This window comes from Myotis nattereri (genome assembly GCF_964212035.1).
Source record: "Myotis nattereri genome assembly, chromosome: 8".
Classification (NCBI taxonomy): domain Eukaryota; kingdom Metazoa; phylum Chordata; class Mammalia; order Chiroptera; family Vespertilionidae; genus Myotis; species Myotis nattereri.
In genome coordinates, this window is record NC_138083.1 from 11,952,604 (window position 1) to 11,977,111 (window position 24,508).

At 38.3% G+C, this 24,508-nt stretch overlaps 1 protein-coding gene across 2 annotated transcripts; it reads left to right on the forward strand.

Annotated features, from left to right (window-relative positions):
* Positions 1-110: 110 nt before the first annotated feature.
* Positions 111-24,228, forward strand: DPM1 (dolichyl-phosphate mannosyltransferase subunit 1, catalytic). Of its 2 annotated transcripts, XR_013996309.1 has the most exons (10): positions 273-433; positions 4,456-4,555; positions 9,552-9,585; positions 11,078-11,154; positions 11,239-11,264; positions 13,639-13,734; positions 16,764-16,832; positions 20,658-20,772; positions 21,705-21,909; positions 23,171-24,228. XR_013996309.1 is itself a non-coding variant. In XM_081096927.1 (9 exons), exons 1-9 carry the CDS (start codon positions 273-275, stop codon positions 21,807-21,809), a joined length of 783 nt encoding a protein of 260 aa, XP_080953053.1. In that variant the 5' UTR covers positions 111-272; the 3' UTR covers positions 21,810-22,785. The 2 variants fall into 2 exon arrangements, 1 of the variants encoding a protein (XP_080953053.1); XM_081096927.1 differs by lacking the exon at positions 23,171-24,228 and having other exon boundaries at positions 111-433; positions 21,705-22,785.
* Positions 24,229-24,508: the final 280 nt, after the last annotated feature.

Here is a 24,508-nt window from a genome sequence, read left to right on the forward strand (position 1 = left end):
AGGGCATTTCCGTTTCCGGCTTGTCGTCTCCTAGAGACCGGAATAAACTAAAAAACTTTACGGAACTTTAGAAGAGATGATAAATAGGTACGTATTTCCTGAAACAACCTGCAGATTCCGTTTTAAAGATTCATCAGCTCTGACTCTTTAGGAGAACTAGCACTCATCCACACAGGATCCCCCGCCTCTGCCCGCATTTGGCGCGGCCCGACTCTGACGTGTCCGCGCCGCGCTTACGTCATTCCGCTTCCGGCGTCTCGCGGAGTTCCGCCATGGCCTCCAAGACAGCGAATCGTACCCCTCCGAGGTCTCGTCGGGAGCCGGCGGGGCGCCCCCCGGGACGGGACAAGTACTCGGTGCTGTTGCCCACCTACAACGAGCGCGAGAACCTGCCGCTCATCGTGTGGCTGCTGGTGAAAAGCTTCTCCGAGAGGTAGCGTGCGCGGCCCTCGCCCGCAGGAGATGAGCTGGCTCCCCTGGCTGGTGGCCGGCAGTTGGCTGCGCGAGGCGGCCCTGCTCTCCGCGGCTGGGGAGGGAAGTGTCGGGGAGGAGGCCACTCTGCGAGGGATGCCGAGGCGGAGACCTCTGGGGATCTGAACCTGTCCCGGGTTCTCCTTCCTGCCCTTGGGTTTTGTGAGACACTCCCTTATCTCTCCTGTTTACACTCCCGGGTCCCGTCCCGCCCCCCGCCGCCCCCAATCCCCTTTTCTCTCAAGCGCTGGCCCCTCTCGGCGGGCGCGAGGCTGCCAGCCTGGCCCCGCTCCTCGCTCCGGGACCGGGAGCCCGGGTGGCCAGGCTGTGCGGCGGGAGCCGGGCGTCTCGGCGAGCAGCCTCGCCCGCCCGGTGCCCGGGGCTTATGTAAGCGTGAGGTTTGTGTCGCGGGCAGGGAGCTGCGCGGGGCTGCACAGCCTTTCTGGACAGAGCACAAGGGCGGCTGCGCCGGCCACCGGCGGCTGCTGGCTGTGGCCCGTAGAAGCTGGGGCTCGAAAGTGTTTATACAGATTTTCTTAAACTTCGGAAAATCCTGGTGTCAGGACAGTAACGTCCATTTGTGTTACACTGATGGGACCACGTTGCAGAAATCTTTGAAGACCTTTTTCCATATCAGCACACACACAGTTAGCAAATTATTTTGAAAATTAAATAATATTCCATGTGGCTGTGTTATATTTTATTTAACCGGGTCATGTCAACGAACATAGATTATTATTATCATATATATATATATATATATATATATATATATATTATTGATTTTTTTTACAGAGAGGAAGGGAAAGGGATAGAGAGTTAGAAACATCGATGAGAGAGAAACATCGATCAGCTGCCTCCTGCACACTCCCCACTGGGGATGTGCCCGCAACCAAGGTACATGCCCTTGACCAGAATCGAACCTGAGACCCTTGAGTCCGCAGGCCGATGCTCTATCCACTGAGCCAAACCGGTTAGGGCAAACACAGTTTATTTTTTAAAAATACATATATTTTTTTACATTTACGAATGAGAACAGGGACGTGTTCACGCCACATTTTCCAGCATTTTGAAAAGTGACACATAGTGAGTGCTCCTTTGTTAAGATTAACGTTGCAACAAACACTCATACTTTTGCTGGTACATCAGGATAAAGTCTTTGCGGTGATACTGCTGGATCAATAGAGATGTGCTTAAAATTGATAGTTATTGACAGATTACTGTCAAAAGAGATTGTACTGGCTCAGGACTCTGCAGCATTCTTCAGAGAGTGCCTGTTCTCCCGCAGCCAGTCAACCTGAGTATTGTTACTTCGTTGGAAGTGCTCTTTGGTGAAAAGCATTGCTGGGTGTGTGTGTTTTTTTTTTCCAGCTGCACGATCGTTTATTTTTTAAATTTTATTTTAAATTACAGTTTACATTTAATATTTTGTATTAGTTTCAGGTGTACCCCATAGCGGTTAAACAATCATAAACATTGCCATTTTAATTATTTCTCTTTGAATGAGATAACTATCTTCACATACATAGTTCTTCAGATTTTTAATTCATCTCTTTTTCCTCTTTTTAAATTATATTTTTATTTTGATTTCTACAAGCTCTTTTCAATTTAGAGAATTATCTTGTTCCTGTTTGACTTCTGATTGTACAATATTTTTGCTTTATTTTTAAATACTTTATGTAGTGCAGTTTATATTTTAATAGTCTCTGAATGGATTTTTTAAAAAAATATGTTTTGTTGATTTTCTACAGAGAGGAAGGGAGATGAATAGAGAGTTAGAAACATTGATGAGAGAGAAACATCGATCAGCTGCCTCCTGCACACCCCCTACTGGGTATGTGCCCACAACCAAGGTACATGCCCTTGACCGGAATCAACCCTGGGACCCTTGAGTTCGCAGGCCGACGCTCTATCCACTGAGCCAAACCAGCCAGGGCTCTGAATGGATTTATTTAATCAAAATGAAATTTAGCCCTGGCCAGTGTGGTTCAGTTGGTTGAGCATCATCCCATGCACCAGAAGGTCCTCGGTTCGATTCCTGGTCTGGGCACATGCCCGGGTTTCATTGAGACATCAATGTGGGAGAAACATCCCTGGTAGGAGTGTGCAAAGGGCAGCCAAATCAATGAAAACATTTCTTAAGAATGAAGTTTAATGAAGGAAACAACTTGTCAGATTCAGTCACTTTAACTAATATCTGCTCAGCTTGATTCCTTTCAGCTACCTCACCCTCAGGTGCTATGGTGCTTTGAAGTGGGCTAGAGAAGTGCCTTTGCTTTGAAGTGTGTATCTTTCAGCCCATCAGCTAGAATCAACATTGTACTTGTTTGAGCTTGTAAGCACATGCCCGAGTTTAAGCACATTGGGAAGCTGAAGTCATACTTTTGACTCCTGGAGAATTGATAAGGCTGAGTTTTCTTTCTGGCAAGTTTGCTGGGGCTGAATTTCTTAAACTTTTAAGAGTGGAATGTGTTTTTTGGTTGACTTCTTTGCATGTTACCAAGAAGAAACAGAATGTTGTGTGTGAAAGTTTGGCGTTGCCTCCTTTTCTTTCCCCTTAAGTTTCCAATAAAGTTAACAAAAAGAATGTTTTTTACAGGGGGTAGTGTCAGGCATGATAGTGCTCTCATGTACATCCAAGTATTATGCTGGCTTGTTTTTAGAATAGAAACTATCCCATAAAGACAACCAGGAGCAGCAGAAAGATGTTAATTTTGAAGGATATTGAAAATTTTTTTTTGTTAATCCTCACCTGAGGATATTGCTTTTCATTGCTTTTCAGAGAGAGTGGAAGGGAAGGAGGGAGGTGGGAGAGAGAGGGACATCAGTGTGGGAGAGACACATTGACTGGTTGCCTCCTGCACACACCCCAACTGGGGTAGGGATCAAACATGAGACCCTTCTGTATGTGGGCCAACGCTCTAACCCCTGAGCACGTCGGCCAGGGCGGATATTGAAATATTTTGTTATTCTGTGCTATTTCCTTTTATTTGCTAGTGTAGGATAATGTGTACAACTATTGAAATAGAGGTGTAAAATATTATGTTGCCATTCTGAAGTAGGTTTTTTAAAGGGTGAAATTAAGTTGGATTTATTCCTGATTATGTTATTAAAATCGTTTGGGATTAAATTTTAAATGATCACCCAGAGCTATGCAATCAATTTGAGCTATCTATTAAATATACTTTTGAAATAGTTAATAAACTATTTGATATTAAGGTTCCACAATTCTATTGCCAAAGTAAATAAAACTTCATATGATATACTATCACATATAATATATATATATATATGTCACTGGTTTTTTAAAAGAAATATGTGGTTTTTTTAGAGAGATTAGAAACATCAATGAAAGAAATATCAGTAGGCTGCCTCCCACACGTCCCCCACTGGGGATTGAGCCTGAAACCTGGGCATGTGCCCCTACCAGAAATCAAACCCATGACATCTTGGTGCATGGGTCAACACTCAACCGTTGACCCACACTTGCTGAGCTCACTGTTTTTTGGTTTTTTTTTGAATATATTTTATTGATTTTTCACAGAGAGGAAGGGAGAGAGATAGAGAGTCAGAAACATCGATGACAGAGAAACATCGATCAGCTGCCTCCCGCACATCTCCCACTGGGGATGTGCCCGCAACCCAGGTACATGCCCTTGACCGGAATCGAACCTGGGACCCTTCAGTCCGCAGACCGACGCTCTATCCACTGAGCCAAACCGGTTTTGGCTGGGTTTTTTTTTTATGTTTTCTGTGAGAGAATTTTTTAACATCGTAGGACTTTATAATAACAGTTTTCAGCAACATGTTGAGTTTGGAGGTGAAGTACTGAATATTTGACATTTCATTTGGTAATTGAAGTTTTCCTTAGTGATTACTATGACAATAAATTTCCACTACTGGTTAAGAATTAGTAATTTTAAAATTATTGCTTTTGTTATAATACTATATTCAAACAATACAAATTTAATTTTCTTATTTTAGTGGAATCGACTATGAAATTATAATCATAGATGATGGGAGCCCAGATGGAACAAGGGAGGTTGCTGAACAGTTGGAGAAGATCTATGGATCAAACAAAATTGTAAGTTGTGTGAATATTTTTCTATCTTTTCAGTTGTGTTTTTGTAGGGGAAAGATGAGAGATGAACAGTGTTTAAATTCAATCTGTCTAGAAACTGAAAAGATAAACACTTTTTGGCATTTAGATGCATTTTCATTGTGTTTGAAGTTTTACATCTTTTTTTTTATTTTGATATGTTTTATTGATTTTTTTGTTACAGAGAGGAAGGGAGGGGGATAGAGAGTTAGAATCATCGATGAGAGAGAAACACTGATCAGCTGCCTCCTGCACATCTCCCACTGGGAATGTGCCCGCAACCAAGGTACATGCCCTTGACCGGAATCGAACCTGGGACCCTTCAGTCTGCAGGCCGACACTCTATCCACTGAGCCAAACCGGTTAGGGTGAAGTTTTACATCTTTTTGATACGTTGATCAGTAGTTTTACAGCAAAATAGTGAGTCTTTGGATGAACTCTGTTTTTATGACTGATTCTGTAAATAAGTTTTCTTGAAGGAGAAAATTAAAGCACGATATTGAATTGACAAGGAATATTATAGAACAAGGTTGCAGTTGGTAATGTGGGACTTGATCTTTCTTGCCCTCTTTCTCTAGGTGTTCTCATACTTTCAAAAGGAAATACTGCCTGCAGCTAAAAGTTTATAACTGAGAAAGGTGACTATTTTCATCTGAAACTGAAATGGCTGTTTAGAGTACTTGGCATTTTTATTTTTATTTTTATCTGTAGAACAGTCTTGTGGGAGTAGGTTGACTTTCCGAGTCTTAAACTTTAGATTTTTCTACTGTACCTTGAAGCCTGCTCTTCTGTGGGAGTAACTTAGGCAGATGGAGAGTTCATTTTATAATGGCCTCATAAATTTTATTTTTGGTCACTGGTTTGGATTTAGAAAATACATTATAGGCATTGGGTATTGTAAGAGTTTCTCCATCTTGGCACTGTTGTCATCTGGGACCAATAAGTCTTTGCTGTGAGAGGCTGTCCTGTATGTTGTGGGATGTTTAACATCATTCCTGGTCTCTAGCCACTAGATACCAGTAGCTACCCCCCTTCCCAATGTGGTAACCAAAAATGTCTCGGGATATTGTCAGATGTCCCTTTATGGGCAAAATTGCCCCCTCTTCTCAACAAAGAACCATTGGCATAAACATAAGTCTCTTGGAAAGCCTTTATTGATTATTTACATTTCAAGAAATGGCCATTGACATCATAAAAATAGTCACTGGATCCAAATATTCTTGACAAATCTAAATAATGAAATAATTTCTATTTAGTTGGAGGAGATCTTTGTTGGTGGGAAGAGTTTAAGGGAGATGTGTTACTCTTATATACCTGGTAATCTTTCCTATACTGGAAATTCTGTCTGTCTCACAGAGCAACTCACAGATCTGTCACTTTCCAGTCCTCGCTGAATATCTCCTGTTGCCTAGGAGTACAGAAAGTTGACAGGTCTTGAGCCTCTAGCAGTGACTTCCAGTGATGATGGTAGGTTCACAGGAACAAGAGTTCCCCTGCTTCTCTTTCAGAAGTTCTGGGCCATGGCCACTGATGCACACATTATATATAGAACACTCTGAGTTATGTGTTGCTATTTAATCTGGGGACATCAACCTGGCAATATTTTGAATACATATGTCATAGAAGCTCAGCCTTGAGGTCTAACTGATTGATTGATTTTAGGGATTGCCTACTAAATTGACATTCACAAATTTTAAAACAACATTATTCCTCAGAGCATTCCATTTTTTCCCATCAACAAAATAAAATTAAAGTTCATAAGAAAATTAGCCTCTATTATCACAATTTCCATGTTGTACCAGGGAAATTCCCTGTTCATTATTTTATGACCTTTAAATTATTTAAACTAGAACATTTTTTTTTTTTTCAGTGTCAGGCCTTGCCAGGGGTGGCACTTACTTTTAAGTGATGTATGAATGTTTAGTTGAGGGGAAAGATGGATAAAAATGGTTATTTTTCTCAGATAAAGTGATTCAGCCCAGATGCTTTGTCCAAGCTAGCCTTTTGGACTAGTTGAAATGAATGCTTCAGGAGAAAGCTGAGGAAGACTTTTTTTTAACTCTGTAGTTGAAGAAACAGACGAGGGTTAATTCACTTCCCAAGATTGCACAGCTAACTAATAAATGGCAGAGATGGGATGGTAGAAAAGTTGGAGACACGTGTCCTGAACTGTTACAGGGCAGGGAGATCTGACATTGTGGAGGACTTCAACCTTTCTGTGTTTGAATGCTTCTGTCATGTTTGATATGTGAGGTTTGTTTCCTCCCCTAACCTGAAATCAGATAAAAATCTGTGGCAGGCCTGGCTGGTTTGGCTCAGTGGATAGAGGGTCGGCCTGTGGACTGAAGGGTCCCAGGTTCGATTCCGGTCAAGGGCGTGTACCTTGGTTGCGGGCATATCCCCAGTGGGGAGTGTGCAGAAGGCAGTGGTCGATGTTTCTCTCTCATCGATGTTTCTAACTCTCAATCCCTCTCCCTTCCTCTCTGTAAAAAATCAATAAAATATATTTTTAAAAAAATCTGTGGCAGATCAATCAGCCCAGCAGTTTTGTGCAAATTGTTCTCTGCTACTATAACTCAGGTACCAATGATTGAAAAGACAAAGGGAAAAGAATGCAGTAGCACCAGGGGCCATACTGGTGGTTGATACTGCCACCAGTTTGAGAGTCATCTTGCTTGTCTTCCTGGCCATTACTAACAGTATTTATGGTTACATTTTATGGAACACAGATCATCATTGACTAGAAGGCTTTGATATGCTGCTTAAGGGCAGTGAGGTTGGTCAAAGGCCACAGCAAGAAAGAACAAAAAGATGGAGATGGTTTTTCACATCTACATATGTATAATAAGATATGATGTGTTCATTACTTTTAAAACATGAAACATAACTATAGGACCAAGAGATTTGACTAATATAATAAAATATTTTGTTAATCCCAAATACCAAATTATCTCTAACAAAAAGATCAGTGCCCCAATCAAATGTACAAAAATGGATAATTCATGAAACAAGAACTACACATGGCAAATAATGGGAAAAATGAGCCTCAATGAGTAAAGAATTGCAAAGTAGGAGGAGAATACAGTTAACCTTTCGTAGCTGAAGCTGTATTTTTATTTTTTCTCTTCAACCCATTGATTTCAAGAGTATGGTAACAGGTTCACTCAGATACTTTTGATTCTAGTACAAATTGATAGTTTGTCTGAAGTGTCATCAAGATTTTCTATGATAAAACTTTTACAAAATAAGTTTTTTGTCAAGCAAATTATAGTCTCACATGAAGTAGTTCATAAGCAGTTGTGTTGTAAGTGTACTTCTGAGAGTCTGTGCCTAGCAACCTGTGAATTCACTGCTTGCTCTCATAACCCCCGAAAGGTGAGCTCTATTGTGCCCTTTACTGCCCAGATCACACAGCTAATTAGCAGATCAAAAAGGAGTATAATTCAGGGTCTAAAAGTTAAGCACACTAAATGAAACAATTTGTACTTTTCCTTATGTAAGAAATATCAAGTACATTCTTGGTGTAAAATGTAAATATTACCTATAAAACTGAAGTTGCCTTTGAGTTGCATTTCCTGATCTGCATCCCAGTCTCTTCCCCAGGGTCAAATTCAGTCAATAGTTTGGTGTGTGTTGCCTTTTTGTGCATATATGTGTATGAGTCCACATCTTAGAACTAGGTATTGTGCTGGTATTTTTTGTTTTTAAATATGAATGCAACCTTTCTGTATCATAGTTACTTTTTTACTATATCATTATGTCACCAAATGATCTCATTCTGTTAACTGCTCTATAGTATTCTGTCATATGCAACATGGTTTATAGTTTGTATAAACTTTTGAATAATCTGAAACTTATAAATGACAAAATTATTTTTTATCTGAAACAAATAGTTTTTCCAGCTGAAATACGGGATTATTCACATGAACTTTAAAAGATTGGCTTTTTCAGGGCTGAGATCAGATGGGCTCAGTATTTTGTCAGTAACTGTCACAAAAATCAAATAAAACCTGGCATACCTTGTTTGATTTTGCTCAGTGAATTGTAATTATTATAGATGATTGTCTTGTTCTCTGTTTAAGAGCTCATCAGGCAGGCATGTATTTTATCTATCTTTGTTCCTCCCCAAGACCTAGAGCAGCATGCATGTAGTAAAAAATAAAATTAACCTGTCCTGGGTGACTGGAACTGAAAGTACTTTGTTCAGAGATTCACATGCTGAGGCAACCGGCCGAGACACTGGCAAATGCAGCAGGGGACAAGATGCACTCAGGTGTGTGTCTACCTGAGCCCTGTATCTAAGAAACTTAGAACAGAATCCAAAACTTGGCATCCTACCTTTTCAAGTTTTCAGATAAGATGAAAAGCAATTGAATCAGCGTCTGTATATGTAGCACAAAATATAGAAAGACTAAGTAATTGACAGGCTGTAAGAAAACCTTGTCATTGGGCCAGTAGAGAATGAGATGAGGTTATCCAAGCATAAAGTCAAGATAAGTTGTTGAAGGAAGAATAATAGCAGCATTTAAAATCACAAAGGGAATTGAATAAAACAAATCTGGCTACCAAATATTCCAAAAAGGTATAGAATAAATGAGTTAGACCTGCAGTTTCCTTGGAAGTAATCAATAGATAGTTTAAAATGATAAATTAAGAGATAGATATAAAACATTGTTCACATCGTTTCCAAGCACCAGAAAAACAAAAAGTATAAAATTTGGCTTTTATTGTGAGGAAGGGGTGAGAAAAAATGTTGGTTTTCCTTAAAAGTTGTTATACTATTTGATTTGTTGGGTAACTGCTTTTTTTTTTTTTTTTTTTTTTTGGCAAAAAAAAAAATGTTAAGCATACTCTGCTCTAAGATTTAAAAAATACAGCTATGTTTTTGTTAAAATGAGTACAACTTATATGAATAAAAAAGAGTTTTTAGTAGTTAGGTTTTTTATCATTTGTGTCAAAGTGTTCTTTCTTATTCTTACAGCTTCTAAGACCACGGGAGAAAAAGTTGGGACTAGGTAAGTAGAACCTCTCACTCATCACCTGCTTTTTGACTTGGCAGATTGTTCAGTATGTATTTTGTTTGGAACAAGGCCAAAATACAGTAACCCCCTATAATGATTTTTAATGATCTTAATGATATTTAAATGGTTTGAGTTGCCTGTATCAGTCTTGGTCCACTTGGGAAAACAGAACCACCACAAGTCTTTCAATATAGGGAATTTAATACAGAGAACCTGGTTACACAGGTGAAGGAATTGCTGAGAAGCCAAATGGAATAGTGAAGCTACTCAGGGATTAGTAATAGCTGGAGGTTCCTACCCCCCAAGCTGGAGCAGCAACCCAGGCTGCCCAGAGGGGGCTAGAATGATGAAGTTGGTGATACCCGGCAGCGGTTGAGTCATTGAGGATATGCAGTCAGTGCAGGGAGGCAGAGTAAGAGAGGGAGGCCACTTGACCTTCCCTTCTCTCCTCTGCCTCTCAAAGCTGTTGGGAAGCCAGTTGACAAGCCAACCTGGGAAATAAGTTCCTTGCAATATAGGGAAAGGCCAGAGAAGGGATCTGAGGGCAAACATATTGGACCAGCACACTGCCTTAGCTATAAACCTTTGAACGTTTCTTTAAGTCATACGTTTTAAAAAGGTACTTATTTTTAAAAAAGAAATCTTTCTTAGCTTTTAAACAGTTAAAATCTCAGATGAGCTCAGTCATTCTGGGATGAAGATCTAAATGCCTTCATTTCTGTTGTTAGTCATCATTGCTTATATAAAGAATTGGTATAATTTTACTGAAAAATTGGAGAAACACAGTTTGAAAAATTGAATGTCTGTTATTCTGCAGACTGTTAGTTAACTGGCTTCATTAAATGTTCTGAATATCTGATTCAGAAAGTTGTTTGGGATTGAAATAATCTGCACACTGCCATGAAAGCAACCAGAATTACTGACCAGCCAGTGGTATATCCAAAAAGCTGTGATAGTCACTTCTTAACAAGAAGTTAGAAAAGATCAGCTTTGCTAGTAAGACAGTGGTCGTTTGGGGCCAGAGAATGCAGGAATCCCCAGATCCTGCTCCCAATCAGTTACTTACCTGCCAAGTTCCTGAGGAATTTTTAGGCGTGAAGATGCTAAGTATTTGCTAGCTGTGCCTTGGGCCCCAAATACCAGAGCAGGGCTCTACTATACCAGGCTTCCTACAGTGTAGAAGACACTGACAAAGGAAGTTTTATGTGGAAATGGGAAGATGAGAAGATTAGAAGCAGGGAAGCTTGGTAAGGAGGAGTCATCAGAAGATGGTACCTCGGACTAATGTGAAGTTCAAGACAAAGAATGTAATTGAGAGATGTTTTTCATTGAGAATAAATAATATTTAATTATACTAGATCAGGATCATCTTTAGAGGACTAATGTATGCTTTTCAGTGCTTAACAATTGCTTCTCTGTTCAGATGTTGTAAACGTAAGCATTTCCGTTGATTTTCTTTAATAGAGATAAATATTTTCATTTTTAGGAACTGCATATATGCATGGAATGAAACATGCCACAGGAAACTATATAATTATTATGGATGCTGATCTCTCACACCATGTAAGTGGCGTATTTCTTTAATAGTGATTTATGATTGCCTTAGCCTATTTTACTGACTTACTGTTTATTCTTTCTAAATTTCAGCCAAAATTTATTCCTGAATTCATTAGGTAGGTAATTCTAATATTTGAAAAAAATACATGATTCAAATCATTTATCTTATATTGATTGTGGACTTATTTTTGTTTTTCATTCTTTATTAATTGAAAAATGAACATGCTATTTTGTTAGCTATCAAAAATAAAACCAACATATAGGTTTGAGACTCATGAGTATATAGTATGTGACTAAATGATGTGTTTTAGGAGCCCTGAGGAACTGATCAACAGATAATTCCTTTGTTATCTAGATTATTCCAGACTACAGAAAAAGCTAGTAGGTGACTTCCTGTTAAATGGAATTAAGCCCTAGATCATAAGGGTGAAACCTCATGAACAAATAAGGTTTATTCAGGAATGCTAGAGTGGTTCATCTTCAGGAATTCGTCAACATAATTTATAACATTAACAACAACAAAATAGCATGATTAAGTCTGTAGATGATAAAAGTTGTTTGATCAAATTCACTAGCCATTTCTAATAAAAACTTTAGAAAGTACAAATGGAAGGAAACCACTTAAACATGATAAAGAAAACCCAGTCCTAATACAAATGTTTTACAAAATGGTGAAATGTAGAATCATTTCTAATTCGTCAAGCTAGGCATATCAGCTAACATTAAGCATGAATATTTTAAGTAATATTTTTAGGCAAGAATTTAGTATAAAATATAACACAGCAAGGAAAATCCACAGGTTTTGGGGGGTTTTTTTGTCCCTCAAACTGCTGTGTGATCTGGTCCCTGCCTCCCTTTCTGAACTTACCTTGTGCCTCTCCCCTTTGCTGTTTGTACTGCAGGCATACTCCTTCCATTTCTGCACTCACACAATGCTATGTTCCTTTTGCCTGCGGTGCTCTTTGCCTGCTCCTTAGTGGCCAATAATTTCCTATCCTTTGATCTCTGCATTGAATCACCTCAGAGATACCATCTCTGCTTATATCTCCAATACACAAAGCCCCTTTGACTTGATAAAGAAATAGAAACAGTGGCATAGGAAACAGGAAAGGTACAAACAGGCCATAATGTGAAAGAAATTCAAATGGCTAATAAACCTAAGAAGATAGTCACCCTAGGATGTAGTCAGAGAGTTGCAAATTAAATAACTGCAGCCCGACCCATGTGACTCAGTGGTTGAGTGTTGACCTATGAACTAGGAGGTCATGGTTCGATTCCCAGTCAGGGCACCAATCCTGGGAGAGAGGCGTGCATCATCATCGATGTTTCTATTTTTCTCTCCCTCTCCCTCTCTGAAATCAATGAAAATATAATTAAAAAAATAAAATAATTAACTATGTTGTTATTACCCATTAGTTTATTAAACTTAAAAACTTAATTCAGCAATACATCCAGCACCAATAAGACTGCAGAAAATGAGCACACTCAAATATTGCAGGAAGAAGTGAGTTGCTACGTTTTTGGAAAGTAATTTCTATGGTGAGATGTGTTAGGGTTGTTTTAGCCATTCCATTGTGTTCTACTGTGGGTAGTCTAAGCAGCAGGCTGTACTATTCATTGTGCTTGTGCTCTTGGAAATCGGGGCACCCATCATGGAAACAACCATATGAGTATACAGGTTAAATATTCTATTAAATATTTTTGCAGCTATTAAGAAGAATGGAGACCTTGGCCCATGGGAGTCAGTGGTTAGGGTGTCGGCCTGAACACCAAAGAGTCTCGGATTTGATTCCTGGTCAAGGGCATGTACCTAATCCTTGGCCCTAGTTGGAGCGTGTGCAGGAGGCAACCAAACCAATCGATGTGTCTCTCTCATATGTTTCTCTTTTTCTCTCCCCATCCTTTCCTCCCTTCCAACCTCTAAAAAACAATGGAAAAAATATCCCTGGGTGAGGATTAACAACAACAAAGACTGGGGAAATTCTTTGTCAACTTTGTAGGGATATCCATGATTCCATGATGTGTATTAATTGACAAAAAGCAAGTTGCAAAACGTATATTTTTTTGAATTCCAAATTTGTGAAAGTGACATAAAACACTATAGGGAGTCCTGTCTTTGAGTTGTCTTTCTGTAAACAAAGAGAAAGATCTAGAAGGTTGCCAGGCTGTTTTAGCATTGTTTACTTCAGGTACAAGAACAGAAATTCAGGGAGATTGTATTAATTTAATTTTATTAATTACATTTTAGGATGGTTTCACATGGTGCAGTCAGCAAATGTACTGTTTTAAATATCAATGAAGGAAGAAAAGGATGAAGTTTGAAAACCTTACTTTGAAAGATCTTTCAGTAGTAATAATAGTTCATCTATTTCCTTGGCATTGTTTTTCCTAGATGCAAGTCTTGACAGTTCTGTTTGTGTAACTCTTGAAAATAACTATTGAAATCCCAGTAGCTTTCTCTAATTGACAGCTAATTTATTTGTTCTACAGGAAGCAAAAGGAAGGTAATTTTGACATTGTCTCTGGAACTCGCTACAAAGGAAATGGAGGTGTTTATGGCTGGGATTTGAAAAGAAAATTAATCAGGTATATACATGTGTTATGATTACTGTTTTTTTAGTGTAACTACTATAAATATGTTTATAACAGGTATTTAGGTTAAATTACCATACTGCCTTGGTATTGGTGGGATCAGAGTATTAACTTCCAGTAAATATTTCCAGATAACTTCTTACCTACAATTTTTCCTATGATTAGAGTATTTTATTTGGGGTATTTTTCACTAAGGAAAATCAACATAAACCTTTGAACCTTTGGTAAAAATGGTATGATTCAGCACAAATTTATTCTCTGGACCTTCAGCTTTGATTTTAAGTGAACTATTCATCTATATTTTGGGACTACTAAGGTAGTTCTCCATATATATTTTTTATCATTTTAAGTAAATAAGACAATTATTTCAACTTTTTTAAAGCAGCATAAAGTAGTGAGGCTTTGGAGTAAGACCTGGGTTAAAATCCTGACTGTGTCACTTAATTATCTGTCACCTTGCATGTTTTACCTTTCCTAAGCTTTACTTTCCTCATCATGAAATGGAAATGAAACCTGTTTCAGTTTTCTACTGCTTTACGTCCCAAAGCTTAGTGACGTAAAACAACGACATTATTTCTTCTGGTTCTGTGGATTGGCTGGTGGTGAGTCCTCTGCTGGCTTCACCTGGGCTCAGTCATGCAGCTTTCTTCAGCTGGAGAGGCAACTGTGCTAGAAGATCCAAGTGGCCTCATTCATCCATCCAGTAGTTGATGGCGGTTGTTGTCTGGGGCATGTCAGTTCTGCTGTGGCCCCTCGCCTTCTGGGAAGCTAGACCAGCTTCTTTACATGGTGTCCTAAGGACAGCGTCCAACAGTACCAAGTCTGCCGCCATAAGGCTTCTTGAGTCCGAGGTTTTGGGGCTAATTCTTGGTCAAGGCAAGCCCATAACCAAGGGGCGCAGAAATAGAATGGAAGACCTGCAAAATATTTTTGGCCATTAGTATTTTTTTTTTATCACCTACTTCATTCCTGTTGAAGATTCTTTTCATCTCAAGTTTGCCTCTTAACTGTGAATCTTGGGCAAGTCATTTAAAACATGTAAATGCCTCAATCTTCAGAGAAATGAAGGGGTTGGATAAAACTGATTTTCAATCCTGCTAAATATTGGAATCATGTAAGGAGAAAATTACACACAACTGCTCCCTATTCATCCTCCCTTTCGCTTGCCCACACACAATGCAGACCGTTTGAATAGCTCTCATAGGTGGGGCCAAAGCATCAGTATTTTCCACAGGCTTCCCAGGTGATTATACTGTAGACAAGGTTGAGACCAACAGCGATCTCTCAGGCCTCTCTGATTTCAGTCATTGAAACTGTTCTTAAAATTAGGGAGTCCCAGTCAGAGACAGTTCATAGCTTTTAGTTGAACCATTTAGTTGTAAATATCATTAGTTGTTCATGTCTGAGCTGACTTAAAGTATAAACTCCTGAAAAGATTGTTATCACTTGTGCTAGGTCTCATTTATATGGTCCAGAACCACAATTTGAACCCAAATTCTGTCTGACTCTTGCTGTACTTTAAGAGACTCCTATTTAAAAATACATTACCTTAAATATATGCAGATACACGCACACAAACACACTATAGATATATATACTTAAATTTCTTTGATTACACACATATTGGGGGAGGTGGGGACTATGCACTGGAATTTTTGTTGTTGCTTTTAAAACAAAGGGGGGGGGGAATGTTTTTGTTAGCCATTATCCCAGCTATATTCCTGTGTTATATTTTTTAAAAATATGTTTTTATTGATTTCATAGAGAGGAAGAGACGAGGGAGAGATATCAGTGATTATGGAGAGTCATCATTGGCTGCCTCCTGTATGCTTTCCCTCCCCCCCTCCCCCCATCCCCACTTGGGGATCTAGCCCTCAGCCTGGCATGCGCCGTGACCCAGAATTGAACTGTGACCTCCCGTTCATGGGTCAGTATGCAACCACTGAGCTATGCCGGCTGGGCCCCTGTGTTATTTATATAAAGATAATCTTTCCATGAGAGGGCCTTGGTGGTTACCTTGGCTGTGGAAACTTATCTCCAGGCTGCCCAGAAAAGTTTTTTTTTTAAATATGAGCACAATAAAATAGCTGCAGTACAAAAGTCACTTTTTTCAAGAGCTCTTCACACATCTTTTTGAAATGTTAATAATAGCTGTTAGTCAGTAATAGCTTGTAATTGATTCTTAGATGTGTTTGAAGCAGTGCCCTAAAGTCATTGTTATGGACTCAGTGTGTCTGCTAAAATTCATGTTAGAGTACCTTACCCTGTAAGTGTTGGTATTTGGAGGTGGGGCCTCTGGGGGGTAATTAGGTGTAAATGGGGTCTTCAGCGTGGGGCATTCATGGTAGGATTAGTGCTCTCTGAAGAAAAGAGGAAAGCTTGGACCCCACCCACTTCCCTGTGTGAGCACACTGCAAGATGACAGCCATCTGTAAGCCAGGAAGAGGTTTCACTTCCTTGGACTTCCTAGCCTCCAGTAATGTGGTATTTTGTTATAGCAGCCCAAGCACACTAAGACAGTCTCGGATTGAACCTTGGACAATTTCTAGAGATTGCCAAAAACCAAAGCCCTCTTCCACTTACACACCTTCATTTTTTTTTTGAAAAAAGCATCATTTTTATGCAGACTGACCTATTACCTAGTTGAAGCCACTCTTCCTTTGTGCTTATTAGAATCTGAAAAGGAAACTCCAGATCCCTGATCGCTTGCTAGTTGACAGATGTTTGAAATTCTAAATGGCTGCTGGCAAATACACAAGTTAAAAACCTAGGCCCTTTCATACCTAAAGTTTAAGAGTGATTGCTTTATAGGTTCCCTCCAAATGTTCCTATTTTCTGAAAATTGAGAAACATCAGATCTCCTTGCACTGACTAAAAATTTATTTGTTCTATAGAATTAATATTTTTGTGAAGTAGTGTTGCATTTATTTATGAAATTAGGATAGCAGTTTTAGTACTCTTGGATGTGTTTCTCTTGCTTAGAAACTATTTTATAAAGAAAATCTGATCATTTTATTTGACAGCCGTGGGGCCAATTTTGTAACTCAGATTTTGCTGAGACCAGGAGCATCTGATTTAACAGGAAGTTTCAGGTACAGTGAAAACCTATAATTTTATATTTCTGCTGCTTATAACTGTTTGCCTAAATTTCTTGCTTTACAGTGGCTTATTTTATTTTTAAATATGTTTTTATTGATTTTTTTTTTTTTTCTTAGAGAGGGAGAGGGATAGAGAGATAGACACATCGATGAGAGAGAAACATCATTGATCGGCTGCCTCCTGCATACCCCCTATTGGGGATCTAGCCCACAACCTGGGCATGTGCCCTGATTGGGAATCGAACTGGTGACCTCTTGGTGCCTGGGTAGACACTCAACTGCTGGGCACAATGACTTATTTAAAAAAAAAAATGCTTTGCATTTCTTCCCTGTTTTTGTCCTGGGACTCTAAAAAGGCAGACTGTATTTCCTTAGAAGCTGCTAATGAAGCCTACACGTCTTGAAAAATATTGTGCTTTTTAAAGAGCACCTAAGGCAGGGCTCAAGTTAGTGTGCTTGTCAATATTAACATTAATATTCTGTCCATAGGAGTGCCCTCTGGGATGCCCAAAGTGACCACTCACTACTCATTCTAAACATTGCTATCACTGGTAATGTGCTCCAGAGAACAGCATCTCTTCCAGGAATTTTCTGCAATTTATATAAATATTTGTAGCATTGTCCACAGAAAAGTTTAAAACCTTATTTATGTAGAGTCTTTTCGGTTACCTTGTTCTCCATTATATTTTTTATAAAATATTCTTATTTAATTGGTACAAAGCCTCCTGCTGCGTCCCTGTATTTTTTTATTTTTGTTTATTCCTGGGAGGGAGTGGTGTATGTGTTTAATTTTAGAACTGCTACAGTAGATGAACTATTATATGACCATGCCAAATGATTAAAGCCTGCCAGATATTTGTTATCAAAACTATAAAATGCCTGTTCATTTTCATTAAAGCCCAAACCCCATGCATTTGTTAATACTTAGTATTACTTGATATTTACTTTTTCCATTAAATAATGTTGATTTTTGATTCTTCATTAGAATTCACACACAAAAAGTAGGAGCTGACCATTAAAAATACTTAGTGCCTGTAGTATAACTGTAAGTCTTAAATAGCAGTTCAGAGACACTAAGAGGGTCAGAAGTGAAGAGAAGTTATTTTAATGTCTTTATTTGGTAAAATAAGATTGTTTATGAGCCACAGACAACTGCCCTCTCCCTGTCTGTCACTCCCCAAAAAATGGAGAGGAGACATCACAAATTAGAGGCCAAATATTGAAAGTGAAGCCTCTTTAGAATTAAAATGTAAATTGGTTAGAAAGCAGAATTTGGTGTGTAAAAGACAGATGTATCCCTGTAAATGTATCCCTTTTGTTCCACATTTCAAGGCAAAGGAATAATGTGTTATCTGATTAAGATCACCGATTCCATGTAGCAGCAATGCAAAGAGTAGTGGCACTTGCAAAATCTCTGTGAGGACAGAATGGCCAATGTGGACTTAACAGGCCATAGGCATGATGACTGATCGAAGATCCAGGGTGGCTCCATGGGTTGTGGAGATAGGTAGGGGCTTTGTTTTTTGGCCTAGTTCCCCTATTGAAAGCTCTGCAGGTGCTTTCAAAAAAGCTAAAAGGTGATTCATTTTAGATTCAGCAAACATTGATTGCATGCCAAGCACTGTCCTCATGTTTATACATTCTAATGACATGAGACTTGCAGCATCACATGGGGACCCAGCTGTGAAGAAAAACACAGCAGAGAGAGGATTGGATGGCAGCATCTCATTGCCACCAGACCATGTGGGGAATAGAGGAGGGGGTGAGCTCTGGGCGTCCTTTTAGAGAGAGCAGTGATTGAGTGTATTCTGTGCAAATATCAGAACAGCCACACACGCAAAAGTGAGCCTGTGGATTTCACTACTTTTAAATCATTAGAGCTCTCTGTCCCTGTGATTTATTAAATACATGTTTTATTAAAGTTCAACTTCTCATTAGATGAAGTTCCTAGTATTGAGGAGGCATGTGTCTTTTACCAAATAAAAGGGAACCCAAAAAGACTGCAGTCTGATGTAAAGCCATTTAATAGCGAAGACCACTTGGATCCTAATTATCCTATTTATTGGCTCATGGCTTCATGTATGCAGTATTACATCATTAGCCATAGTTTTAAAGCTACTGTGGTGGAGAAGGGGTGGCAATAAAGAGAAATAAATGTCTTACAAAATAACTTTTTATGAGGAATAAAATGACTTAAAGGGGCAGAATTCCTAGCCAAAACCCAGTTTAAAATGTGATGCTGAAATATCCCATCATGATCATAGTCTTTCCCATAATCCCAATCTCCCTCCCCTATTTAATTAACTTTATGTGATAAATTTATTTAGTTTCTACTGCTAAAATCCTAAAACATAAAAAGGAGCCTTAAACACAGTAGGTTGCTTAGTAAATACTTATTGACTAAATATTCTACCATCCATTTCTCCTCACTTTAGATTTATTCCAAGCTTATACTTTTGAGTTCTTATGGGACCTGTGTGGGTAAAAGAGTGCACATACTAGTCATTCTCAGGTTCCTCTCTCTGTCATTTAATATCCACTTAAAAGCTTGAAAAGCCAAAAAAGGTAGGGTTCCCTAGAGGAAGCCTGAAAAAAAGGGAATATGGGTTATCCTCAGGCATTGTAAATCCAGGTGGCCTTTAACTGGGAAGAGAACAAAGTTATGCCAAACTGCCTCTCCTAACTTGCTCCCAAAAAAGAGAAATTGCTGCCTTCTTATTGAGACTGTTTGGCGGTTTTGTTTGTTTGCTTGTTTGTTTGTTTACCTAAGAGACTGATAACTGGGAGCTCCTGATTGGGTTCAAGCACAGGACTTCCCTGCTCCTGTCTTGCTTTGTAAATCCTGATGAGCTCTGTGTCTAGCCTACAGTCCATACAGTTAGACTGCACATTCATTCCCCCGTTATAAGTATCTGACTGTGACATCTGACTGGTGATAGCTGTGTCCAACCAGGATTGCCTCCCAGTTCCTGTCTTAACCTAACCTAACCAACCTAACCCTGGAGGGCCTACTGTATCCCGGGAAATTTATTTAGTAGATCTCCAGAAATAGAAGCTCATCATAAACATTTATGAGGAAACCCCTGTTAATTACTAGAGTCTTTTTCTCGTCTTACTCTTTCCACTTTAAAATTTAATTTTAAGAGTTAAAAACAATAGGTGGTTCTGCTTTGAATGATTTACTTTACTATATTTTTATAATTTCTGATAGTATGGTAGGAAAATAATTCTCTAAAAGATACTAAGAATTCATTTTCTAAATTATTTACAAGATATTTCATGACCCTTCTGTTTGTTTCAGGACAAATGTATATCAACTGTTATTCGTGCACTGGTAGGGTCCCTAGCGGCTGGCGGCTGGCTGCTAGGGGGGGCCTCCCTCCCTTCCCCCTGCTGGCCCACCCCTTGGTCGAACTCCTGGAAGAACTCTGGTCGAGGGGACAAATTGCATACTATGCTTTTACTATATAGGATGACTAGTAAAATTTTGAGGTTTTAAAAATACCAGTGAACTTTTTGTTTTAATTTAATCCTCACCTGCGGCTATTTTCCATCGATTTTTAGAGAAAGTGAAAGAGAGAGGGAAAGACAGAGAGAAATATTGATGTGAGAGAAGCACATCAATTGGTGGCCTCCTGCATGAGCCCCGACCAGGGCCCCGGCTGGGGAGGTACATGCCCTTGACCAGAATCAAACCCAGGACCCTTCGGTCCGCAGGCCAAACCGGCTAGAGCACCAGTGAACTTTTTGAAAGGTCAGGATGCATGTAGACAAGTGTATTTATCTAGGTGTTTATATATATTTTTAAATTTCATACAGGTTATATCGAAAAGAAGTTCTACAGAAATTAATAGAAAAATGTGTTTCTAAAGGCTACGTTTTCCAGATGGAAATGATTGTTCGAGCAAGACAGTTGCATTATACTATTGGCGAGGTATGCAATTAATTGTAAATAGTATGTTGTAGTCCTCATAAATAATAAGGTTTAGACTTTTCATTATAAAAAGTTTAATTTTCATAACTACCAAATAAATGTGAAAGGCTTCCAGCTGTTGGGAATGCCCATGCACTAACGGGTGAAAATTCACATCCCTTTCACAGCAATACATTTGACCTACCAAGATTAACAGAAAGGCAGCATTCCCTTTTAAATAATTAAAAGTTACTGGTATCTTCTCCATCCTTGCCCTTTCTTATCACCACTCAGCATTCTGGGATGAGTGTATTCACTGCTTTTCCTCTTGCCATAGTCCACACCCATCCAACTTAAAAGTGAATGCTGAGTTCCATTGCCAATTTCCTATGAGTAAACGAAAAGCACAGGAATCGCGCGGGGGAGGGGGTAAGGGTCTGTAATATTTACAGCTAGCTCGTGAACTCTTAGGGAATACTCTCCTTGTTTAACACTAAGACTCTTTCTCAGAGCAGGAAGTAGCTAACTAGAATGCCACATCTCTTGTGGAAATTACAAAATTTTTAACTTAATACTAAAACATATTGACAGCTAAATTTGACAGACTAATGAAAAAATTAAGTGGAAGGCTATTTTACTTTTGTAGTATAATTTTTCCTTGAAATGCAGTCAAACTTGAGTAAACCAACTTAATATGCAGGATCAATGCTTTCCAACAGATGTCGATTTGGTTGATACTAGCCCATTTTTAGATAATAAAGTGCCTGTTTAATTTTAAAGACTTGGAGGAGGTGCACACGTTTGCTGTGAGAATTGAAGGAATTGCTTCAATTTAAAGGAATTGCTATCATAGAACTAATCTTGTTTTGGTTGTATTAGTAATTTTTATATGCCTGCTACGCTTCCTTTCTAATATTTTTGAAGACTGACTTAACATATATTTTTTTAACTAGGTTCCAATAACATTTGTGGATCGTGTTTACGGTGAATCCAAGTTGGGAGGAAATGAAATAGTCTCTTTCTTGAAAGGATTATTGACTCTCTTTGCAACTACATAAAAGAAAGTTATTCTTATTTATCACATTCATTTCAATTTAAACATAGAGGAAGCCTGGTTGCTGACTTTTATAAAATGTACTCTTAGAGCATAAATCATAGGTAAGGTAAATTTCATGCAAATCTTTTTTTCTGAAGAAGTTCCATTTTATATATTAAATTAGAAAAATGAGCACTGTTCTCAGTTTTAACATTTTGCTGTATTAAGACCTACAAATAAATGCATATGGGTTTTTTGCATAAAATATTGCTGCTTTCATTAGAGTATGTGATGCAGAATTTCTTACAGGGGGAAGATTTTGGAATATTTTCTATAAAAACTATATTCTTAACTCTTTGTACCTAATATATGTCAGAAGAGGAATGCTTATTCATGAAATATATATGACTGTTTCTGTGTGAATTGAAAAAGAAATACACACCTTTCCCCTTTCTTTTAAAATGTATCTGAAATTTCTTAAAGCAGATAAAACAATACATTTCGAGCACAGTTTTAGAGTTTGGTTCTTTGCAGCTGTTGAATTGGTGAAGCAATTCAACTGTCAAAGCAAGTCTATTTAAAATATATATTTGAATTGGAAACAACTTGACAACAGTTGATAGCATAGCTGTGTTTGCTCTTCTGAGCAATAACTTCTATTAGTAAAGAAAAATGTTGATATTAAAGCATAAATGTAGTTGCTCTTACAAACTAAATAATGATTTTCTTTCACAAAATAATTCTTTTCATATTATTTCAGGACCCTCAAAAAAGCATTCATCTTTACTATAAAAAAACAAAAGTTCCTTTCTTATAGTTTTTCTCTCTATTCAGAAAAATGTTCTGATAGTTTAAATGCAGGTTAAGTTGTTTAGCCCCTAGAGTGCCTGGGAGCGCGATCGTGCTCCTCCTGTCTTTCGCCAAAAGTGCTGGGAGCGCTATCGCGCTCCTCCTGCAGTGTCACTATTAGATGCTAGTAGTTCACTCTTTATGTGGGGAAAAAAGAATTTAAAAATCTTAACTCAAAATGCCTTGGCAAATTTAGCATAGTTCCTAGGATATTGGTTGGCACTCAAAGGGTTAGTAAAGCCAGTGCAAATATTCTGTTCACCTCCAAAGTAGGTATTTCAAAAAACGATCAGCCTCTAACTGTAACATAGCTTTTGGATCATGAGATATCTTTTAAATTTTTGGGTAAGGCTTACTATGGGCATATAAGCTTAAGATCAAGTTGACTTTCCTTTGAATAAAAGGAAGAGGCATCTCTAAGTTATTTAATAAAAAATTAGTGAACAGTATTCCTAATTACATTTCCCCGGTTTAATTTGGCTGCTAAAGTCAAGAAATTTAAAGTTTGATTTTTTTCATTTCCATTTCTAACAGATCCTACCAGAAATGAATACCAGAGTATTAAACCATTGGTGCCATTTTGAACATTGCCTAGTCCCATAGTTCAGCGGTTCTCAACCTGTGGGTCGCCAACCTGTGGGTCGCAACCGCTTTGGGGGTCGAACGACCCTTTCACAGGGGTCGCCTAAGACCATCGGAAAACACATATATAATTACATATTGTTTTTGTGATTAATCACTATGCTTTAATTATGTTCAATTTGTAACAATGAAAATACATCCTGCATATCAGATATTTACATTACGATTCATAACAGTAGCAAAATTACAGTTATGAAGTAGCAACGGAAATAATTTTATGGTTGGGGGTCACCACAACATGAGGAACTGTATTAAAGGGTCGCAGCATTAGGAAGGTTGAGAACCACTGCCATAGTTGAATCCATAGGGGACATTCCAGTAAGGGTCTCTACTGTTGCATTTCCCTTTTACACAGAGCTGTGCAGTGCGCACCAGGGGTCCACCTTCCTCAGGGCTTCTTTCATCATTAATTACTAGAAAAATCACTGTTTTATGTAAAATTGCTTTTAAGCTAACATAAAGAAATACAATATCCTTTTTAAAAGTATTTAGAATCTATTCTCATTCATCCAAACCCAAAGTTGTTTTCATTGCCAAGGATCTGGAGCAGAGATGAACTAAGTACCTCAGAGAACCCACTAGAAGTAATGCCTTCTCAGACTTCCACTAGAGTAGATACCTTTTGCCTTTTTAATCTTTTCACTTCTTATTCCCACAATCATTACAACATTATGACTTATTGAAGTTTACACTCAAGAAAGTATTTGAGCAGTGAAGACTTTCACCATTTGGAAGTTATTAGAAAAGAATCTAGACTATTTAGATACATTTTTGTACTAAATGTGGTGACTTAAAACACTAAAATCATTTACATGTGAATCCAGCATCCCTTTTTACTTTGTGAATGAGGCCAAGGATGAAATCCAGATGTTCTCCCTTAGTATTATCACTATGAAATATAAGTATATCTAAGGAAAGCTAAACTTAAGATTAAAAAATTTGCTTATTTCATATTCGTTTTGCCTGTCTTCTGCAACATGTAATTGAGTCATCTTTGTCTCTCTAAACCAAATGCTTTGTGCCCCTACCCCCCTTTTTCTTTTACAACTTTTTTCAGCTATTGTTTTCCTTTGAAATACTGATTTGGGTTTTAAGGATGTATTTTATCACAATTTCCGAAATGAATGAAATACTGTGTTGGATGACACATTTTGTTAAATCTGCTAACTCAGAGATTACATTGAGTGCATGTAACCATAATTTGTACTATTTTCAATTAAGGTAAGATTT